Genomic DNA, 15,836 nt, shown 5'->3' with positions numbered 1-15,836 from the left:
ACAATCCTCGACGCGCCAGTTTTCCACGAGTGGGTCCTCGAGTGGAAACCAAAGGACGAGTCAAAGTTGATCAGCCGCCCGCGCAAGTGGCAAAGCCATCCGTGTCAAAATTAAGCATCTTATGTGAAGACCAAGTACCGGCTAAAGAATTAGTAATCCATTGTTTGGCAAGATGCGCAGCCGTGCCCGTGGTCTAGTGGACGACGATGTGACTTGTTAAACAATGATCCGGCCGTTTCTGCATGGACGGCAAAACGGAACGCAACAACTTGCATCGCCAATTGCGTCGCGGTGTCGTATGGGTCGTCGCCGGTGAGGTTCAGCCAAAGATGATTTCTAAACACTTGTGAAAATATTTGGTTGACGCATGATTTCGTAGCCGCCTGCCTTGAGGACTTTGACCCCGCGGGATTCCGCTCTGTCTACACGATGATACGGACTGCCACTCGGGAATTCCATGGTTTCCTAGCGTCCCGGCTCGTCCGGCAGACTATGTGGACTTCAAAGTCAAGCTGAGAGGTATGGCTAGATAGACTCTAGCAGCACGTCGAGTATACGGTCGTAGGTAGATATTCTATCACGAGTACCTACAGGTGGTCGTCGCGGCGCCACTCAAACAGAACTCACGTACCCCCTCGCGTCGCTTCGGCGAGCAACCGAGGGGGCAAACCCTAGCCGCCGCCGGGGCTAGGCCTCCTCCAGCTCCCTCCCTCGCCGCCGCTAATGCGCGCCGCTGATCTGGTCGGCGTAGGCGGCGGCGGGGATCTCTCCTCTCCTCGTTCGATGTCGCGCGGCGCGGGACGACGGATTCAGCGATGGCGCCATCCTGATCCAAGCCACGGCGGCGCAGCGGCACTTGGCGGCGCGGGTGGAGTTTGGCTGGGCGTGATGTGGTGATCGGCTGGGTGTGATCAGAGGATGGTGGTGGGGCTGGGCATGGCCGACAGTGGCGGCGGCGGCTTCCGGCCTGGATCCGGTCTTGGCGGTTGCGATGGCAACGACTGGCCCGGATCCGGTCATGTTGGTGGCGGCGTCCCCTTCATCAGGGATGACGGGCCAGGTGGTGGGTCCTTGTGGCGGCACCGTTGGCAGCGGATCTTGGGATCCCGTTTCCGTGCTCGTCGCAGGACGCGCATGGCGGCCGGAGCTTCCTCCGGCGTCGACGGCGCTTGAAGCGGGATCGCGGCGGCGGCTGCCGTTGTATGGGCGACGACAGCGGCTGGCGCGACGGTGGGTGCTCCCTGTAGCACCCGGAATCAGGGCGGCGGCCCCTCTTCATGAACGTCGGCGGACTCCGGGGTCATGTGGCCGACTCAAGTCTGGATCTCGAGGTGGTGACGGCCTTCTGAGGCTGGTGGTGGTATGGGACGTCCCTTCCATCAACAGATCGGGTTCAATGCGGCTCAGCAGGTGATACATGTGACTCTTTTGGAGTTGACAGGCAATGCCTGTCGCCGGCAGGTAAAGCCACCGGTGGATGCGCTACCGGCGAATGTTATGCACGGCATCTTATGTGGAGACGTCAAGTCATGCCTGCTATCGGCAGGTGATGCACGGTGGCTTTGGTGGAGGGCTCATGTTTAGCCTGGTGTTGTTGGATCGAAGGTGGTGCGGCAGTAGCAGGAGGCAGGCGGTATGGGACATCTTTGTCTTCCATTGTCTTCTCCAGAGGTATCCGGCTATCGAGGCGTCGGTAGACGGATAAGGGCGGATGGTACAGGAGGCTTCATCGATGATTTTATGCACTTCGGTGGAAAGACAAGATCTCAGATCGGGCTATGTCGTTGCGCGCCTCCGTCGTGTCCTTGTTGAAGGTGATGAATTGAAGCTTGGCATTGGGGATGAGAATCTGAAGTTCAACCTTGTGGTGGACTCGCCATCATCGACGCACGTGCGGCGATTCCTTCTCGAAGGCATAGCCTAGGAGTTGTGTATTTTTTATCTCTGTTGTGTCTTGTAACATAGGGTTAGTGACTATCTGGGGAAATTACTGCCGCGAGGTATTCGGCCTTAGGGTTAGTTTTTCGTCTTATTTCCGAGTTGAGTTTGTTCGGCTGCTGGATTTTGCGTTTTTAATAATATATGGTTGCATGCATGATTCTGATGCAGAGGCCGGGGTTATCTTCCTTTTCAGAAAAAAAATCAACTCTAGCAACGATATCGTATCTGTTCGAGTATAATGTCCGTCCGCCACTCACAGTTCATACTTTTAGTTGCGTTGATTAGTGCATGAAGATTAACATGGTACCAGCCGCAAGTTTCTATACCTAGCTCCACCATCGTTTCCGCGCCGTGCCGCCTCCGGGGAGGTTGATCTCTATGATCTCCACCGAGGGCTGTGCGACCCATAGCTAGGATTCGTTTATCGATTATGTTGATTGGCTGTCCTAAAGAGTCTTTTTCTGATTCATTGATCAAGTAAGTATCGACGTGAGAGAGAGTGTTGGAGTATAATGTCCGGCCCTCCCTTACAGCTCGAACTTTTGGTTATGTTTGACTAATGTATGAAGATTAACAATATCGAAGCGACTGTCATAATAACCATCTGTGTGAGTTGTGACAATCACAATCAAAATGAAAAACGCTCTAGTAAAGTTGTCGTACGTCTGTCGAACTGCATAATTTATGAAGCGTGATTCAAACTGAGCGTGCAAGCTTCCATATTTGGAGCTTGGGGACGATGATATATAGTGGACTCAATCTGCAACCCGTGAATGGCAGAGCCACTTTTCCACTGAAAAGAGTGTCAATTAATAGCTTCCGCCGCGTTTCGCACACCGTAGCCTTTATATTATTATGAAGGGCATTCCATAGCACGGATGGTAATCGATATTATGAAGAATTTGCTAGAGTGTCTTAAATCGATCACCTCGTTGTGTTTCTACCTGAATGCTAATAACAAACAAAAAAATAGGTAGATGGCTAATGTATACTACTACTTTCGATTCATAATAAGTGTCGCGGTTTTAAACTAAGGTTGAAATAATCTTAGTTGAAAACAACTTTAGTTTAAAATTGTGACATTTATTTTGGATCGAAGGGAGTAGAAGCTATTTCATTTGTTGAACGAAATAGTCATTAGATCTACCTTCATTTTTTGTCGATGTTATCAAATTTTGTATCTCAGCCCCCCGCCGATGGGAGGGATCCCTTTCTCGTTGTTGTTAGATTATGCATCTTGGTTGGGTCTGTGTGGCGGCGGTGATGTCTCTCAGTAGGAATAATGTCTCTCATATACTATCCGCGTGCCGATGGCGCGTTCGACAGGCATGTGGAGGTGTGTCTCCATCGGATCTCGCGGGATTCGGTTGGAGCTGGTCTTTGGTGGATCTGTTTGGATCTGGTTTTTGTTCGTCTTTGTGTACATGTTTGATATTCTGATCTACAACTTTCTTGCTTGGCAATGGTTGTTGCTTTGGTGTGTTGGTCCTACAAGGCCTTAGCACGACGACTTTCTGGTTGTATACTATAACAAGGTTTGATTGGCTCCGGTGAGGTAGGGGTGATGACAACGGCATGCCTTCGGCTTGCTACAATGCGTGTAGTCGTCGCTAGGTGGTCCATGGATCTGATTGTAATTTTTATTACCTGTAGTGTTCTTTGTACCATCAAGATTGAAGATGAATAGATTAAAAATTTCTCTTGCAAATAAAAAAGAATACACTGATACTTATTTTTTTTGCGGGAAAGCCCTCAGCTCTATTCATCAGCAAACAACATTATAAAGAACACCTTGGGAAGATAAAAATTACAACGCAGACCCTGGAGGCCCGGTACTTATACTTGATTCAACTTTTGTAATGTAGAAACACCAATTACAACGTAAACATTGCCTTCTAAAACGTAATAGTGAGACACTTAAGTGTCAAATGTAGTGTATCTGACAAACGGTAATCATGTGATAGATCATTAAATGGGGTAAAAGCTGGCAACCCTTTCCCTAAATGTGGTAAATAAAGAACCAGCAAGCTAAATGGAAAAATCCGGATTAAAAACTGTTCAATGAGATAATTGGTGAAAAAATGTTAAATCAAGGAAAATTAAACATCCAGCTGCTACATGTAAACGTTGACAAATTAAGCACGACCCTTCCTAGTTTTCTTTGAACATCAGTACAGACACAAGCACTCATATACACACACGTACACCTTACCCCTATGAGCACCTTCGAAAGACTGAGCCGGCATATCATCTTGGGATTTACGAAGTCACCGTAGGCGCCTCATCGTCGACGAGAACGTCTCCTCCCATTGAATGCACATCGCCGGAAATCCTGAAATAAATCCAAAAATAAATGTGAGCATCAGGATTGAACTCCGATGGGTTAGGGATACCACAGTTTCTCTAACCGTCCAACCACAGATTGGTTCGACGACCCTCCTAGTTGCACTGAGTGGATGGCGGCTTCCGGTGCCAACTGCCATGGTCGGCAACTTGTGAGTGCTATTAAATTTTACCCCTCTTCAAAAGCTACATCCTCCTACCGTGCTGCTCAATGGCGGCCCACCGTCTAGCCCTGTCTGTGCTCATCGTTGCCTTCGCACTGCTCGCGCCCGGCGGCCACGCCGCAGGAGAGCCGTGGCATGTGTGCGGCGACAGCGGCGAATACGACGACAAGAGCGTGTACCAGGCGAACCTCAACCTCGTCGCCGCCGCGCTCCCCAAGAACGCCTCGGCGTCGCCCAACCTCTTCGCCACCGCCGAGGCCGGCGCCGTCCCGGAGAAGGTCACGGCTCTCGCGCTCTGCCGCGGGGACGCCAACTCCAGGGCCTGCTCCAGCTGCCTCGCCAACGCCTTCGCCAACCTCCCCAACGTCTGCCCCGGCTTCAAGGAAGCCGTCATCTACTACGACGCCTGCATGCTCCGCTACTCCGACGTGCAGTTCCTCTCCGCCGACGACTCCGGCCCCCTGGGCGTGGAGCTCACCTACACGGTCCGCAACGACGCCAACGCCACGTCGGAGCCGGGCCGGTACCAGCGCGCCGTGGCCACGCTCATGAACGCCACCGCGGACTACGCCGCGTACAACTCCACGCGCCGGTACGCCACCGGCCAAGCCGACCTCGACCGGGAGTTCCCCAAGGTGTACAGCTGGGCGCAGTGCACCCCCGACCTGACGCCGGGCCGGTGCCGGGACTGCCTCGCTCAGTTGATTGCGCAGTTGCCGGTGCAGTTTACGGACAGTATCGGGGGCAGGCTTCTTGGTCCCCGATGCAGCTTCGAGTACGAGACCAAGCCCTTCATCAATGGCCCGGTGATCGTGCAGCTGCCAGCAACGTCGGCGAGCTCTGGAGCGCCGGCGCCGGCCGTAGTGCCCACGCCTCCTGCATCCGCGACAGCAGAGGGTGAGCTCTTGATTTCTAGTACTACTACTACTATATTTCACCTTCGCATTCTTTTTTCTCCTCTCTTCTGCTCTGCTCTGCTTCATATGCTGCTCTGCTCGACGTGGGTGACACAACAATCAGTGAAAACTCTTATATTTGAACCCACAGATAGTGCTACATGTATGTAATGAATCAAGCAACATCCATTGCTCCCCAATCAATTTCAGCTCTTCATGTGTTGTCTCAAATTGTACAGGGAGAAAGTACAGTGTTCCTGGCATGGTTCTTATCATTCTGCTGCCTATGATAGCAGCCATAAACCTCGTCGCTTGGCTCTTTTCATGGAGGAGGCGGCAGGTATTGAGAAAGGCAAAGCAACCAGGTATGTATGTCACTTTGTCACTCAAAATTCTCTGGCTACATTACAGTGTCAACCCTAAAATGAAACAACTTATGAACTTGTGTCCTGTGGTTGCAATGGCATCTATGTTCAAACAGACCCAAATTATTCCACCGATGAAGCAGAGGGCATGGAAAGTGTGGAGTCAATGTTAATTGACATTTCAACTTTGCGAGCTGCGACCGAGGATTTTGCAGAAAGCAATAAACTCGGCGAAGGCGGATTTGGCCCGGTGTACAAGGTAGTCAACTAACCTATCTTGAAGCAAGTAGGCACGACATTGGAGAATTGGTGGTTGATCATAACTTTCTTGCTCAGGGTACTCTCCTAAGCGGCGATGAGATCGCGGTGAAGAGACTCTCCAAGAGCTCAACACAAGGAGTGGAGGAGCTGAAGAATGAGCTCGCCTTGGTTGCGAAACTGAAGCACAAGAACCTTGTTAGACTAATCGGTGTCTGCTTGGAGCAACAAGAGAGGCTGCTCATCTATGAGTTTATTCCTAACCGAAGCCTCGACCTGATCCTTTTCGGTAACTAGTTGAGCCATGATTCTATTGTCCATTTGCTCCACAGATTGAAATAAGAATGTAACATCACACTGATCTTAATTATACTATTTTCTAATTATTGATGGAAAATCAGATGAAGAAAAACGTCAAAAACTGGATTGGGAAACGAGGTACAAGATCATAAATGGAGTGGCTCGAGGCCTGCAGTACCTCCATGAAGACTCTCAGCTCAAAGTAGTACATCGTGACCTCAAAGCGAGCAACGTCTTGCTAGACATGAACATGAACCCGAAGATATCGGATTTTGGCCTTGCGAAGATTTTCGGGAGAGACCAGACCCAGGGTGTGACGAACCGCGTCGTCGGCACATAGTAAGTAGTAGCATGAAATATAGTGAGTTTTCCAGCAATAGGTAACTAACTAACTATGAACTTTTGTTGTTCGTTCAGTGGATACATGGCGCCAGAGTACGTGATGCGTGGGAACTACTCAGTCAAATCAGACGTGTTCAGCTTCGGCGTTTTGGTCCTGGAGATCGTGATGGGAAGGAAGAACAGTGATTGCTACAACTCCCATCAATCTCAAGATCTCTTGACCACAGTACGTGCTTGTTATTTGAATATGTAGATAACATGCAGTGCACCTTAGCTCATCGATGTTACACAATTGTGCAGGTATGGGAGCATTGGACGGCCGGAACGGTGTTGGAGATGGCAGATCCGTCCATGAACAAGAGCGATGCGTTGAGGTGCATCCATGTCGGGCTTTTGTGCATCCAGGGCAACCCGACTGACCGACCGATGATGTCGACGGTGGCCATGATGCTCGGCGGCGACACATTCTCACTCCCTGCTCCCTCGAAGCCGGCCTTCTACTCTACAAACGCTGGTGCCAATTCAAGCACCGGGTCCAGCATGTCGATCCCATCAGTGCAGGCCCGTTCATAGAATTTACTTAATAGCAACAATTTCAGTTGCCAGTTCAAGCACCGGGTCAAGCATGTCGATCCCATCAGTGCAGGCCCGATCATAGAGTTTACTTCATCGCAGCAATTTCAGCAGAAATAGCCAATGGGTTCTGGTCATATTGTCTTTCGTTCATACGAGGACTACAGGTTTGCTGTTCAGCAACTTATCGAGCATCTTATCCCATCTTAAAGTTGGTTTATTCGGCAGCCGCAAATGCTACTCATTATAGGGATTTCAACAAAGGAAATTTATTCATTACTAAAGCCAAAGTCAGCATGAGTACTATTATGAAAAAAATTCAGACATCATGCTCGAGGATAAATTTTTGCGGGAAACTGGTAGACAGTCACTCATTTTAATTTGGACAACAACCATGGTTGTGTTTCCCTAATGTGTGTTTAAATATATTCAGTGTGTATTAAAGAAATGTTGAATTTGCATTTTATAAAAGTTCAGCATATATTCGAATAAGTGTTCAACATGGATTGTTATTTTAAACGTGTGTTTGAGAAATGCTCAACTTGTACACAAAAAAGTTCTACGTTTATTTTAAAAAGTTAACATGTATTGGAAAATTGAAAAGGCTAAAAAAAAGTAAAATCAATAAATAAAATAAAATAAAAATCAAAATAAAACTGATAAAACTGCACATGAAAATAAATAAGAATAACAGAAAAAAGGGAAGAGAAGAAGTAGAACAAAAAATGAACGAAAATAAAAAAAACATAACCCACATAAATTTGAGAAACATATTAAAAACATAGACAAATCCAAAGAAAAAACTTGACGGAAAACTAGACGAAACGTTCCTAAAACTAAGAGCTCCTAAGTTACGCTTTTAGCGCCCGCCAGCTAATTGGCACTCACGGGGCAGCTCAAGCGGGCCGCGGCTCGATCGCTCGCGCTCACCCACCACTAATTGCCTGATTGGTTGACCCACTGACAGTTGACAGTTGACTTAAAATAAGTGCAAGGAATTATAAAAATATTGCAGATTTGAAAATAATCATGAACTCGACAAAACTTCATTGATTTTGATAAAAAAAAGTATCAAACATGTCAAAACTTCACAAATTCGAAAAAGAGTAAGGAATTTGAGAAAAAGTTTGTGGGTTTGAAAAAATCATGGACTCAAAAATAGTTCATGGATTTGAAAAAAGTTCTTGAATTTGACTTTTAACCAATGGCTAGTAGATCGTTGACTTGAAAAGTTCACAAATTTGAAAAAGTTCGAGCTTTAAAAAAGTCCATGAAAATGAAAAATAGTTTGTGAATTTTGAAAAATTAACAATTTTTCAAAAGTTCATGAATTTTAAATAAGTTAATAAGTTTGGAAAACTTCGCGAATTTTATAAAAGTTCACAAAAATTAGAAAAAGTTCATGAATTAAAATATACATGGATTTGGAAAAAAATTCACAATTTTTAAAAAACTCCTCTGTTGTCAGTCCCACCCACTTTTACCTCGCTTACTGTGAGACTGATGACTGGGCCAGCCCAGTCAAGCGGTTTTAGGAGCCTTCCACATGAGCGCAGGGCTGGTTTAAGAACCTTTCGTCTAGTTTTCTGTCTAGTTTTTGTTTTCCTTTTTGTCTTTTTCTATGTTTTTAATATGTTTCTCGATTTTTTGGGTTTTGAATATGCTGTTTTTTCTATTCATTTTTAGTTCTAATTTTTACCTTCTCCTTTTTTTCCCTGCGTGGTTTTATCAGTTTTCTTTGCTTTTTTATTTTTGTTTATTAGTTTACTTTAGTTTTCTCCCACTTTCAAATACATGTCAACTTTTTTAAGTACACGTTGAATAGTTAAACAGTTCTGCAATATGCGTTGAATTTTTTTTATCTATGTTGAACATTTATTCAAATATAATCATTTATAAAATGCACATTCAACATTTCTTTAATACACAACGAACATATTTAAACACACAATGAACATAATTCCTGTAGCTACTTTCCAGCATTTTGTCAACACGTGTGGAAAAGAGTGGGGAAGACGCGCAACAGCTATCACTTCTAGTATACTTGAGGCAGGGGTGCTTCAGTTTTATGATTGACAAGACGTTCTTGTCTTGTATAGAGAACGTCGCTTTTGCAACGTGCGCCCAGATGCACGGTATTTCGTCTCACTCATGCAGGAGCAGTGTGTCTTGTATAGAAATCGTCGTTTGTGTCCCGTGACCCAAGTTGCCCAGTTGTAACCTTGAAGTATATCGTCTCATTTCCTGCTGCATGCAGTTCTGGACTTCTGGTCTATGCTCTTTGTGTAATGGCATAATTATACATAAATGGCCGGTCAAACACAGGCCAAAGTTCACTTAAACATAACTAGAAAATAAAAAAAAACTCTAATAAACGCCCGCACGTTGCTCTAGTATACCGCCTTGCCCTTGCCCTTGCCCTTCCCGTCGTCGTCGCCGCCGGTGAGGTCAATGAAGACGGGGGGAGGCCAAGCCCACACGAATGCGGCCTGATAGGCCGCCAGGGCAGCCTCCTCCGACGTCTGCTGCGGCGGCGGCATAGCGGCCAGGCGGGCGCGCTCCTCCTCCTCCTTCTCAAGCCGCAAAACTTCCTCGCCGCGGCGCAGCATCTGCTCATATCGCATCTGCCGTTCGCTGTCGCCCCCCTCCTCGGCGAGCTAATGCGCCTTTCGGCGCTCAAGGTGGGCCGCCTCTTCTTCCGGCGTGCAGGCGAAGTAGCAGGGAGTTGACTCAAGGTGGGCCGCCACTTGCGGAGCTGGCCGGTCCACAAATAGGACTCCTCCGGTCAAGTGGAGGCGGTGGTAACCGCTTGCGCGCGGGAGTTGGCTCGCGCTCCGGCTCCGGCTCGGCCTTGGGCTCGACGAGGGCCGGCGCCGGCGACGGTGGCGACACGAAAGCCTGGACGGAGTCCCCCACCACGGACAAATCTAGGGCTTGCTCCAGCACATCCCAATGGGCATTCTCCTCGAGCTAGCTCGCCTCCAGCGCGTGCTGCAAGGCCTCCTCGAGGGCGGCTTGGTACTCCGCCTCCGCCTCCTCTTCCTCCGGCTTTACCTACAGGGGCGGCGGTGGAAGGCCGTGGTTGATGTGGACGCCGAGGCGGCGTTCCTCCTCGTGCTCTGGCGCAAACCAACGCTCCCGGTTGGGGGAGTCTGGCACGTAGTCACGCATGGCGCACTGCTCCAGCGTGAGGAGCTCGTGCCGCAGGTGAAGCTCCTCAGTGTGCGCCCGCGCGGACCGCGGCGCCGCCGGGATGGGGATGCGATGCGGGTCCAGATGCCAGCCATGTGGCAAGTTCACATTTGGATACGGCAAGGGCTGGCGGTACTGCCAGTGCCACCACGCCTGGTGGACTGTGATGTATAGCCGCTCCCGCTCCCGCGGTGGCGTGCCGCGCCTAGCCGGCGGCGACGTAGTAGGGTGCCCGTGGGAAGAGCTCGCTCCGGCACTAAACCTCCCCTTCTTCCCTCCCTTCCCGTTGAAGAATCCCATGGCTGGCTGGATGCTTGCTGGCTGGCTAGGGTTTGCAGCTGGCTGGCTAGGATTTCCTGGTCGCCGGCGAGAGAGCAAAGGTGGCCAGATGTGGGCGGGGGTTGTGGATGAGGCCAGCCCCGCCGCACGCGTCCATTAAAAAGGACGGGCACGCGGCCATTACACACACTGCTAGGCGGGCCCGGTGTCGGTGGTCGTCATAAATATAACCGCAGGCGGTAGTTGGGCGGCCGACATGCCGGCCCACGGCGGACACCGAGGGGACGCTCGGCGCATCCGCACCGCCGCATTTCAGGCACAATTTTGAGCCGGAAATGGGTGCATGCGGACGCGAAGCGGACGATTTTTGGGAATGGGTCGGCGCGTTGGGCCAGCGTTTTTGTCCGCGGCGACCAAAACGGACGTTGGCGGACGAAATGGGCCGCCCGGTTGGAGTTGCTCTGAGCACGTGCAATACATAAAAACAAAACATCTATGAACACATCATAAACGGCTAGTACATGAACGAGTAAACTAGGGATGAACGGATCATACCCTACGGTTGGCCAGGCCAACGCGGCGGCGGCAACAGAAGCCTCGGCGTCGTCCATGGCCTTCTTCGACCATGGTGTCGACGCAGGCGGAAGTAGTGGAAGCAGAGGAGGACGAAGACGAGGATGGATCAGGAGCAGTCGCGGAGACGCTCCTCAAAAACCTTATTGTCATTCTCCCAGGCAAGATCTCGAACGACAGGGTTTCGGAGGCACCTGCTCTCGCGTCCAACCGTGCACGCGGTGGTCGGGATGGAATCATCGGAAGGAGCACAGAGTGAGGAACAATAGATGACGACTAGGTTTGTGCAGGAGGGAGGGAGTGAGTTAGGGTTCATGATGTCTACTACACAACCTTCTTCTTGTAGACGTTGTTGGGCCTCCAAGTGCAGAGGTTTGTAGGATAGTAGCAAATTTCCCTCAAGTGGATGACCTAAGGTTTATCAATCCGTGGGAGGCGTAGGTTGAAGATGGTCTCTCGCAAACAACCCTGCAACAAAATAACAAAGAGTCTCTTGTGTCCCCAACACACCCAATACAATGGTAAATTATATAGGTGCACTAGTTTGGCGAAGAGATGGTGATACAAGTGCAGTATGGATGGTAGATATAGGTTTTTGTAATCTGAAAATATAAAAACAGCAAGGTAACTAATGATAAAAGTGAGCACAAACGATATTGCAATGCGTTGAAACAAGGCCTAGGGTTCATACTTTCACTAGTGCAAGTTCTCTCAACAATAATAACATAATTGGATCATATAACTATCCCTCAACATGCAACAAAGAGTCACTCCCAACTCACTAATAGCGGAGAACAAACGAAGAGATTATGGTAGGGTACGAAACCACCTCAAAGTTATCCTTTCTGATCGATCTATTCAAGAGTCCGTAGTAAAATAACACGAAGCTATTCTTTCCGTTCGATCTATCATAGAGTTCGTACTAGAATAACACCTTAAGACACAAATCAACCAAAACCCTAATGTCACCTAGATACTCCAATGTCACCTCAAGTATCCGTGGGTATGATTATATGATATGCATCACACAATCTCAGATTCATCTATTCAACCAACACAAAAGTACGTCAAAGAGTGCCCCAAAGTTTCTACCGGAGAGTCAAGACGAAAACGTGTGCCAACCCCTATGCATAGGTTCATAGGCGAAACCCGCAAGTTGATCACCAAAACATACATCAAGTGGATCACGTGATATCCCATTGTCACCACAGATAAGCACGGCAAGACATACATCAAGTGTTCTCAAATCCTTAAAGACTCAATCCGATCAGATAACTTCAAAGGGAAAACTCAATCCATTACAAGAGAGTAGAGGGGGAGAAACACCATAAGATCCAACTATAATTGCAAAGCTCGCGATACATCAAGATCGTACCACCTCAAGAACACGAGAGAGAGAGAGAGAGAGATCAAACACATAGCTACTGGTACATACCCTCAGCCCCGAGGGTGAACTACTCCCTTCTCGTCATGGAGAGCGCCGGGATGATGAAGATGGCCACAGGTGAGGGATCCCCCCTCCGGCAGGGTGCCGGAACAGGGTCCGATTGGTTTTCGGTGGCTAAAGAGGCTTGCGGCGGCGGAACTCCCGATCTATTATGTTCCCGATGTTTTTAGGGTATATGGATATATATATAGGCGAAAGAAGTCGGTCATGGGAGCCACGAGGGGCCCACGAGGGTGGAGGGCGCGTCCGGGGGTGGGCGCGCGCCCCTGCCTCATGCCTTCCTCGTTGCTTCCCTTACGTACACTCCAAGTCTTCTGGATTGCTTCCGTTCCAAAAATAACTCTCCCGAAGGTTTCATTCCGTTTGGACTCCGTTTGATATTCCTTTTCTGCGAAACACTGAAACAAGGAGAAAAACAGAAACTGGCACTGGGCTCTGGGTTAATAAGTTAGTCCCAAAAATAATATAAAAGTGCATAGTAAAGCCCATTAACATCCAAAACAGATAATATAATAGCATGGAACAATCAAAAATTATATATACGTTGGAGACGTATCAGTTCACTCCACTGGCCAGCGCATCCTTATATAGGTAGATAGACCTGGCTTTGGGCCCATGACCGAGTCAGCGAAATGCCCACGGTCCAACGTCTCAGACAGTGGCACTTCCGTTAGCGACTCATTAATTAATCCACCATTTAGTAACCATTCTTGACTGGCAAAAATAAGGCTCGGCTTGGCTCGGCTCATTCTTGCAACCCGCGGTGCGCGCATGTCGTGACGAGGTGTGCTGATCAGGCGAGGCGGGCGGCGAAGCAGGAAGAGCGCGCGTGTACAACTGCTCTTCCCAAGCTCGCAATAGCATGTGGCAGAGCAACCCTTATAAAGGGGTCCCACTCTTCTTACTATAGCAGTATGGTACTAAACTTCCCACCACTTGCCATGCACCTATATGGGCCTTAGAGATTAACCCGGGATTATTGTCTTATATGGGCCAAAGCCCATCTGTAAGCCAACAATCCCCCACCAGATCTCGAGGCACATAAGTTTGTCGGCTGTTCCAAGGGCCAGTTCTTTTGGGTCGCTTAAAAAATAAGCCGCCTCTCCCCAGCTTTTTCCATAAGCCGCTTCTTATATTCATTGGGGCTTATAAACTAATTATGAGATAACTAATTTAGAATTCTTAAGAAAATTTAGAGACGGCTTATTTTTTAAGCTGGGGAGAGGCAGCTTATTTTTTAAGCCGCCCAAAAGAACTGGCCCCAATAGTGTTTGATATATCATAATTTTCAGTGGAGACTATTAAGTTGAACTTCCATTCATTTAGAGCAACGGGATTAGACTTCTTCGCAACTGAACAATGAAGTATGCCTTGAATTATACGAAAAAGGGTTTCCCCCGCTTTAGATTATAAAGCAATGGACCAAGCATCCAACATCACAATACATAGAGTAGTCAACTCAAAGTCATGCTGGGGGCACAGCAAGACAAGCCCCAAAGAACGCTAAAAAGAAGCTAATCCGGCTCGGGAGGTGGCGGAGGAGGTGGTGGGGGCGGCGCGAAAGCCGATGCCGACGAACGAAGACCCGCTATGATGATGTCGATGGCGTCCTGATCTCTCCGCTTGCTAAGCGGTCTCCAAAGCTGTAGAAGGCCACACAATTTGTAGATAGCATCAGTCACACGCCGGGGGATCACGCGTTCTATGACTAGCTTATTACGATTACACCAGAGGGTCCATGCTAGGGAGCCCAACACCACCCACATGGATGGACGGCTAGAAACGGGGAGCCTAAGGACCTCCCCAAACAAGCCCGGGAGGTTGTTATGGCACCAGTTGCCACCGACCACCTCCCGGAGGCAGCTCCATAGGAATTGTGCCACCGGGCATTGGAAAAAGATGTGATTGCAGTCTTCCGGTACCAGAAAAATGGGCCATAGACCATCCCCAGGGCCATTACGTTTGCGAACCTCCGTACCCGAGGGTAGGCGACCGCGGACCCATTGCCAAAGGAAAATGCGGATCTTCAAGGGGAGTTTGATCTCCCAGAGCACTGAGAGTTCCACCGGGCCAGGGGTGGGGACAATCGCCTGATAAAGAGATCGCGTCGAGAAGCGGCCACTTGACTCAAGGTGCCAAGAAATCGAATCGGGCTCCAGGGAGGGGGGTGTAAGGCAATACACTCGAGCAATTCGTCCCATTGCTCACGTTCCACCACCCCAAAGGTACGGCGAAAGGCAATAGCACCCAAATCAGCTTATGCCACAACCACAGAAAGCTGTGGGCGGACGCATATCGTGAACAGCGCGGAAAAGCGGTCCGCAAAACGGCGGGACCCTGCCCAACGGTCTAGCCAGAACAGGGTGCCCGCGCCAGAGCCTATTTTAATGGAGGTCCCAATACGCAAAACCGGCATCAGACGAATCACCGATTGCCAGAATTGGGAGCCACCAGATCTATATGCAAACGCCAGTGGCTGCCCGCACAAGTATTTTGCGCGAATAATGTCAAGCCACAGACCTCCCTCAGCAGTCTGAATCCGCCAAAGCCATTTGGAGAGGAGGGCAATATTCATTCGCTTGGACGAAATAACCCCAAGACCTCCTTGGTCCTTCGGCTTGCAGATCTCAGACCACTTCACCATGTGGTACTTCTGTTTGTTGTTCTCTCCTGCCCAGAAGAATCTGGAGAGGAGTTTGGTGACCTCGTGATGAAGGGATTCGTGCAGACTATAGAATCCCATGATATACATCAGTAGGCTAATGAGGGAGGAGTTCATCAGAATTACTTGAGCGGCTTTGGATAGCCACCTCCCCTGCCATGGCTCCATCCTAGGTTGGAGCTTGGCGATTATTGGACGAAAGTCCTTCTCAAGTAAGCGAGTATCACTAAGAGGAACGCCAAGGTAGGTAGTCGGGAAGGTCCCCAAACGGCAGTTCAAGCGGTTGGCAATGCGCTGACCGTCCGTCGGGGTGTATCCCATGACCATCAGCTCACTCTTGGCGAAATTAATCTTGAGGCCCGACATTTCCTGAAAGCAGAGGAGGCGGAACTTGAGATTCCGAATGTCCTCATCCGAGCCTTCCACCATCATAATGGTGTCATCGGCATATTGGAGATGGGTCAGACCCCCATTCGCTACCAGGTGGGGGCGGATCCCCCT

At 49.2% G+C, this 15,836-nt stretch overlaps 1 protein-coding gene across 1 annotated transcript; it reads left to right on the top strand.

Annotated features, from left to right (window-relative positions):
• The first annotated feature begins 4,459 nt into the window (after nt 1–4,459).
• Nucleotides 4,460–7,319, top strand: LOC123183276 (cysteine-rich receptor-like protein kinase 6). Its single transcript, XM_044596051.1, has 7 exons — nt 4,460–5,345; nt 5,584–5,709; nt 5,826–5,968; nt 6,046–6,256; nt 6,369–6,606; nt 6,685–6,835; nt 6,910–7,319. Exons 1-7 carry the CDS (start codon nt 4,496–4,498, stop codon nt 7,180–7,182), a joined length of 1,992 nt encoding a protein of 663 aa, XP_044451986.1. The 5' UTR covers nt 4,460–4,495; the 3' UTR covers nt 7,183–7,319.
• The last annotated feature ends 8,517 nt before the right edge of the window (nt 7,320–15,836 follow it).

This window comes from Triticum aestivum, chromosome 1D (assembly GCF_018294505.1).
Source record: "Triticum aestivum cultivar Chinese Spring chromosome 1D, IWGSC CS RefSeq v2.1, whole genome shotgun sequence".
Taxonomy (NCBI): domain Eukaryota; kingdom Viridiplantae; phylum Streptophyta; class Magnoliopsida; order Poales; family Poaceae; genus Triticum; species Triticum aestivum.
Note: the sequence above shows the minus strand (reverse complement) of the source record. Positions and strands in the feature narration are given on the sequence as shown.

Bases quoted from the DNA above. Each gene is read 5' to 3' on its own strand.
- LOC123183276 (XM_044596051.1), top strand. From the start codon at position 4,496: ATGGCGGCCCACCGTCTAGCCCTGTCTGTGCTCATCGTTGCCTTCGCA. The intron at 5,346-5,583 runs GTGAGCTCTTGA...CAAATTGTACAG, and splicing joins TGCATCCGCGACAGCAGAGG to GGAGAAAGTACAGTGTTCCT. The intron at 6,607-6,684 runs GTAAGTAGTAGC...TTGTTCGTTCAG, and splicing joins AACCGCGTCGTCGGCACATA to TGGATACATGGCGCCAGAGT.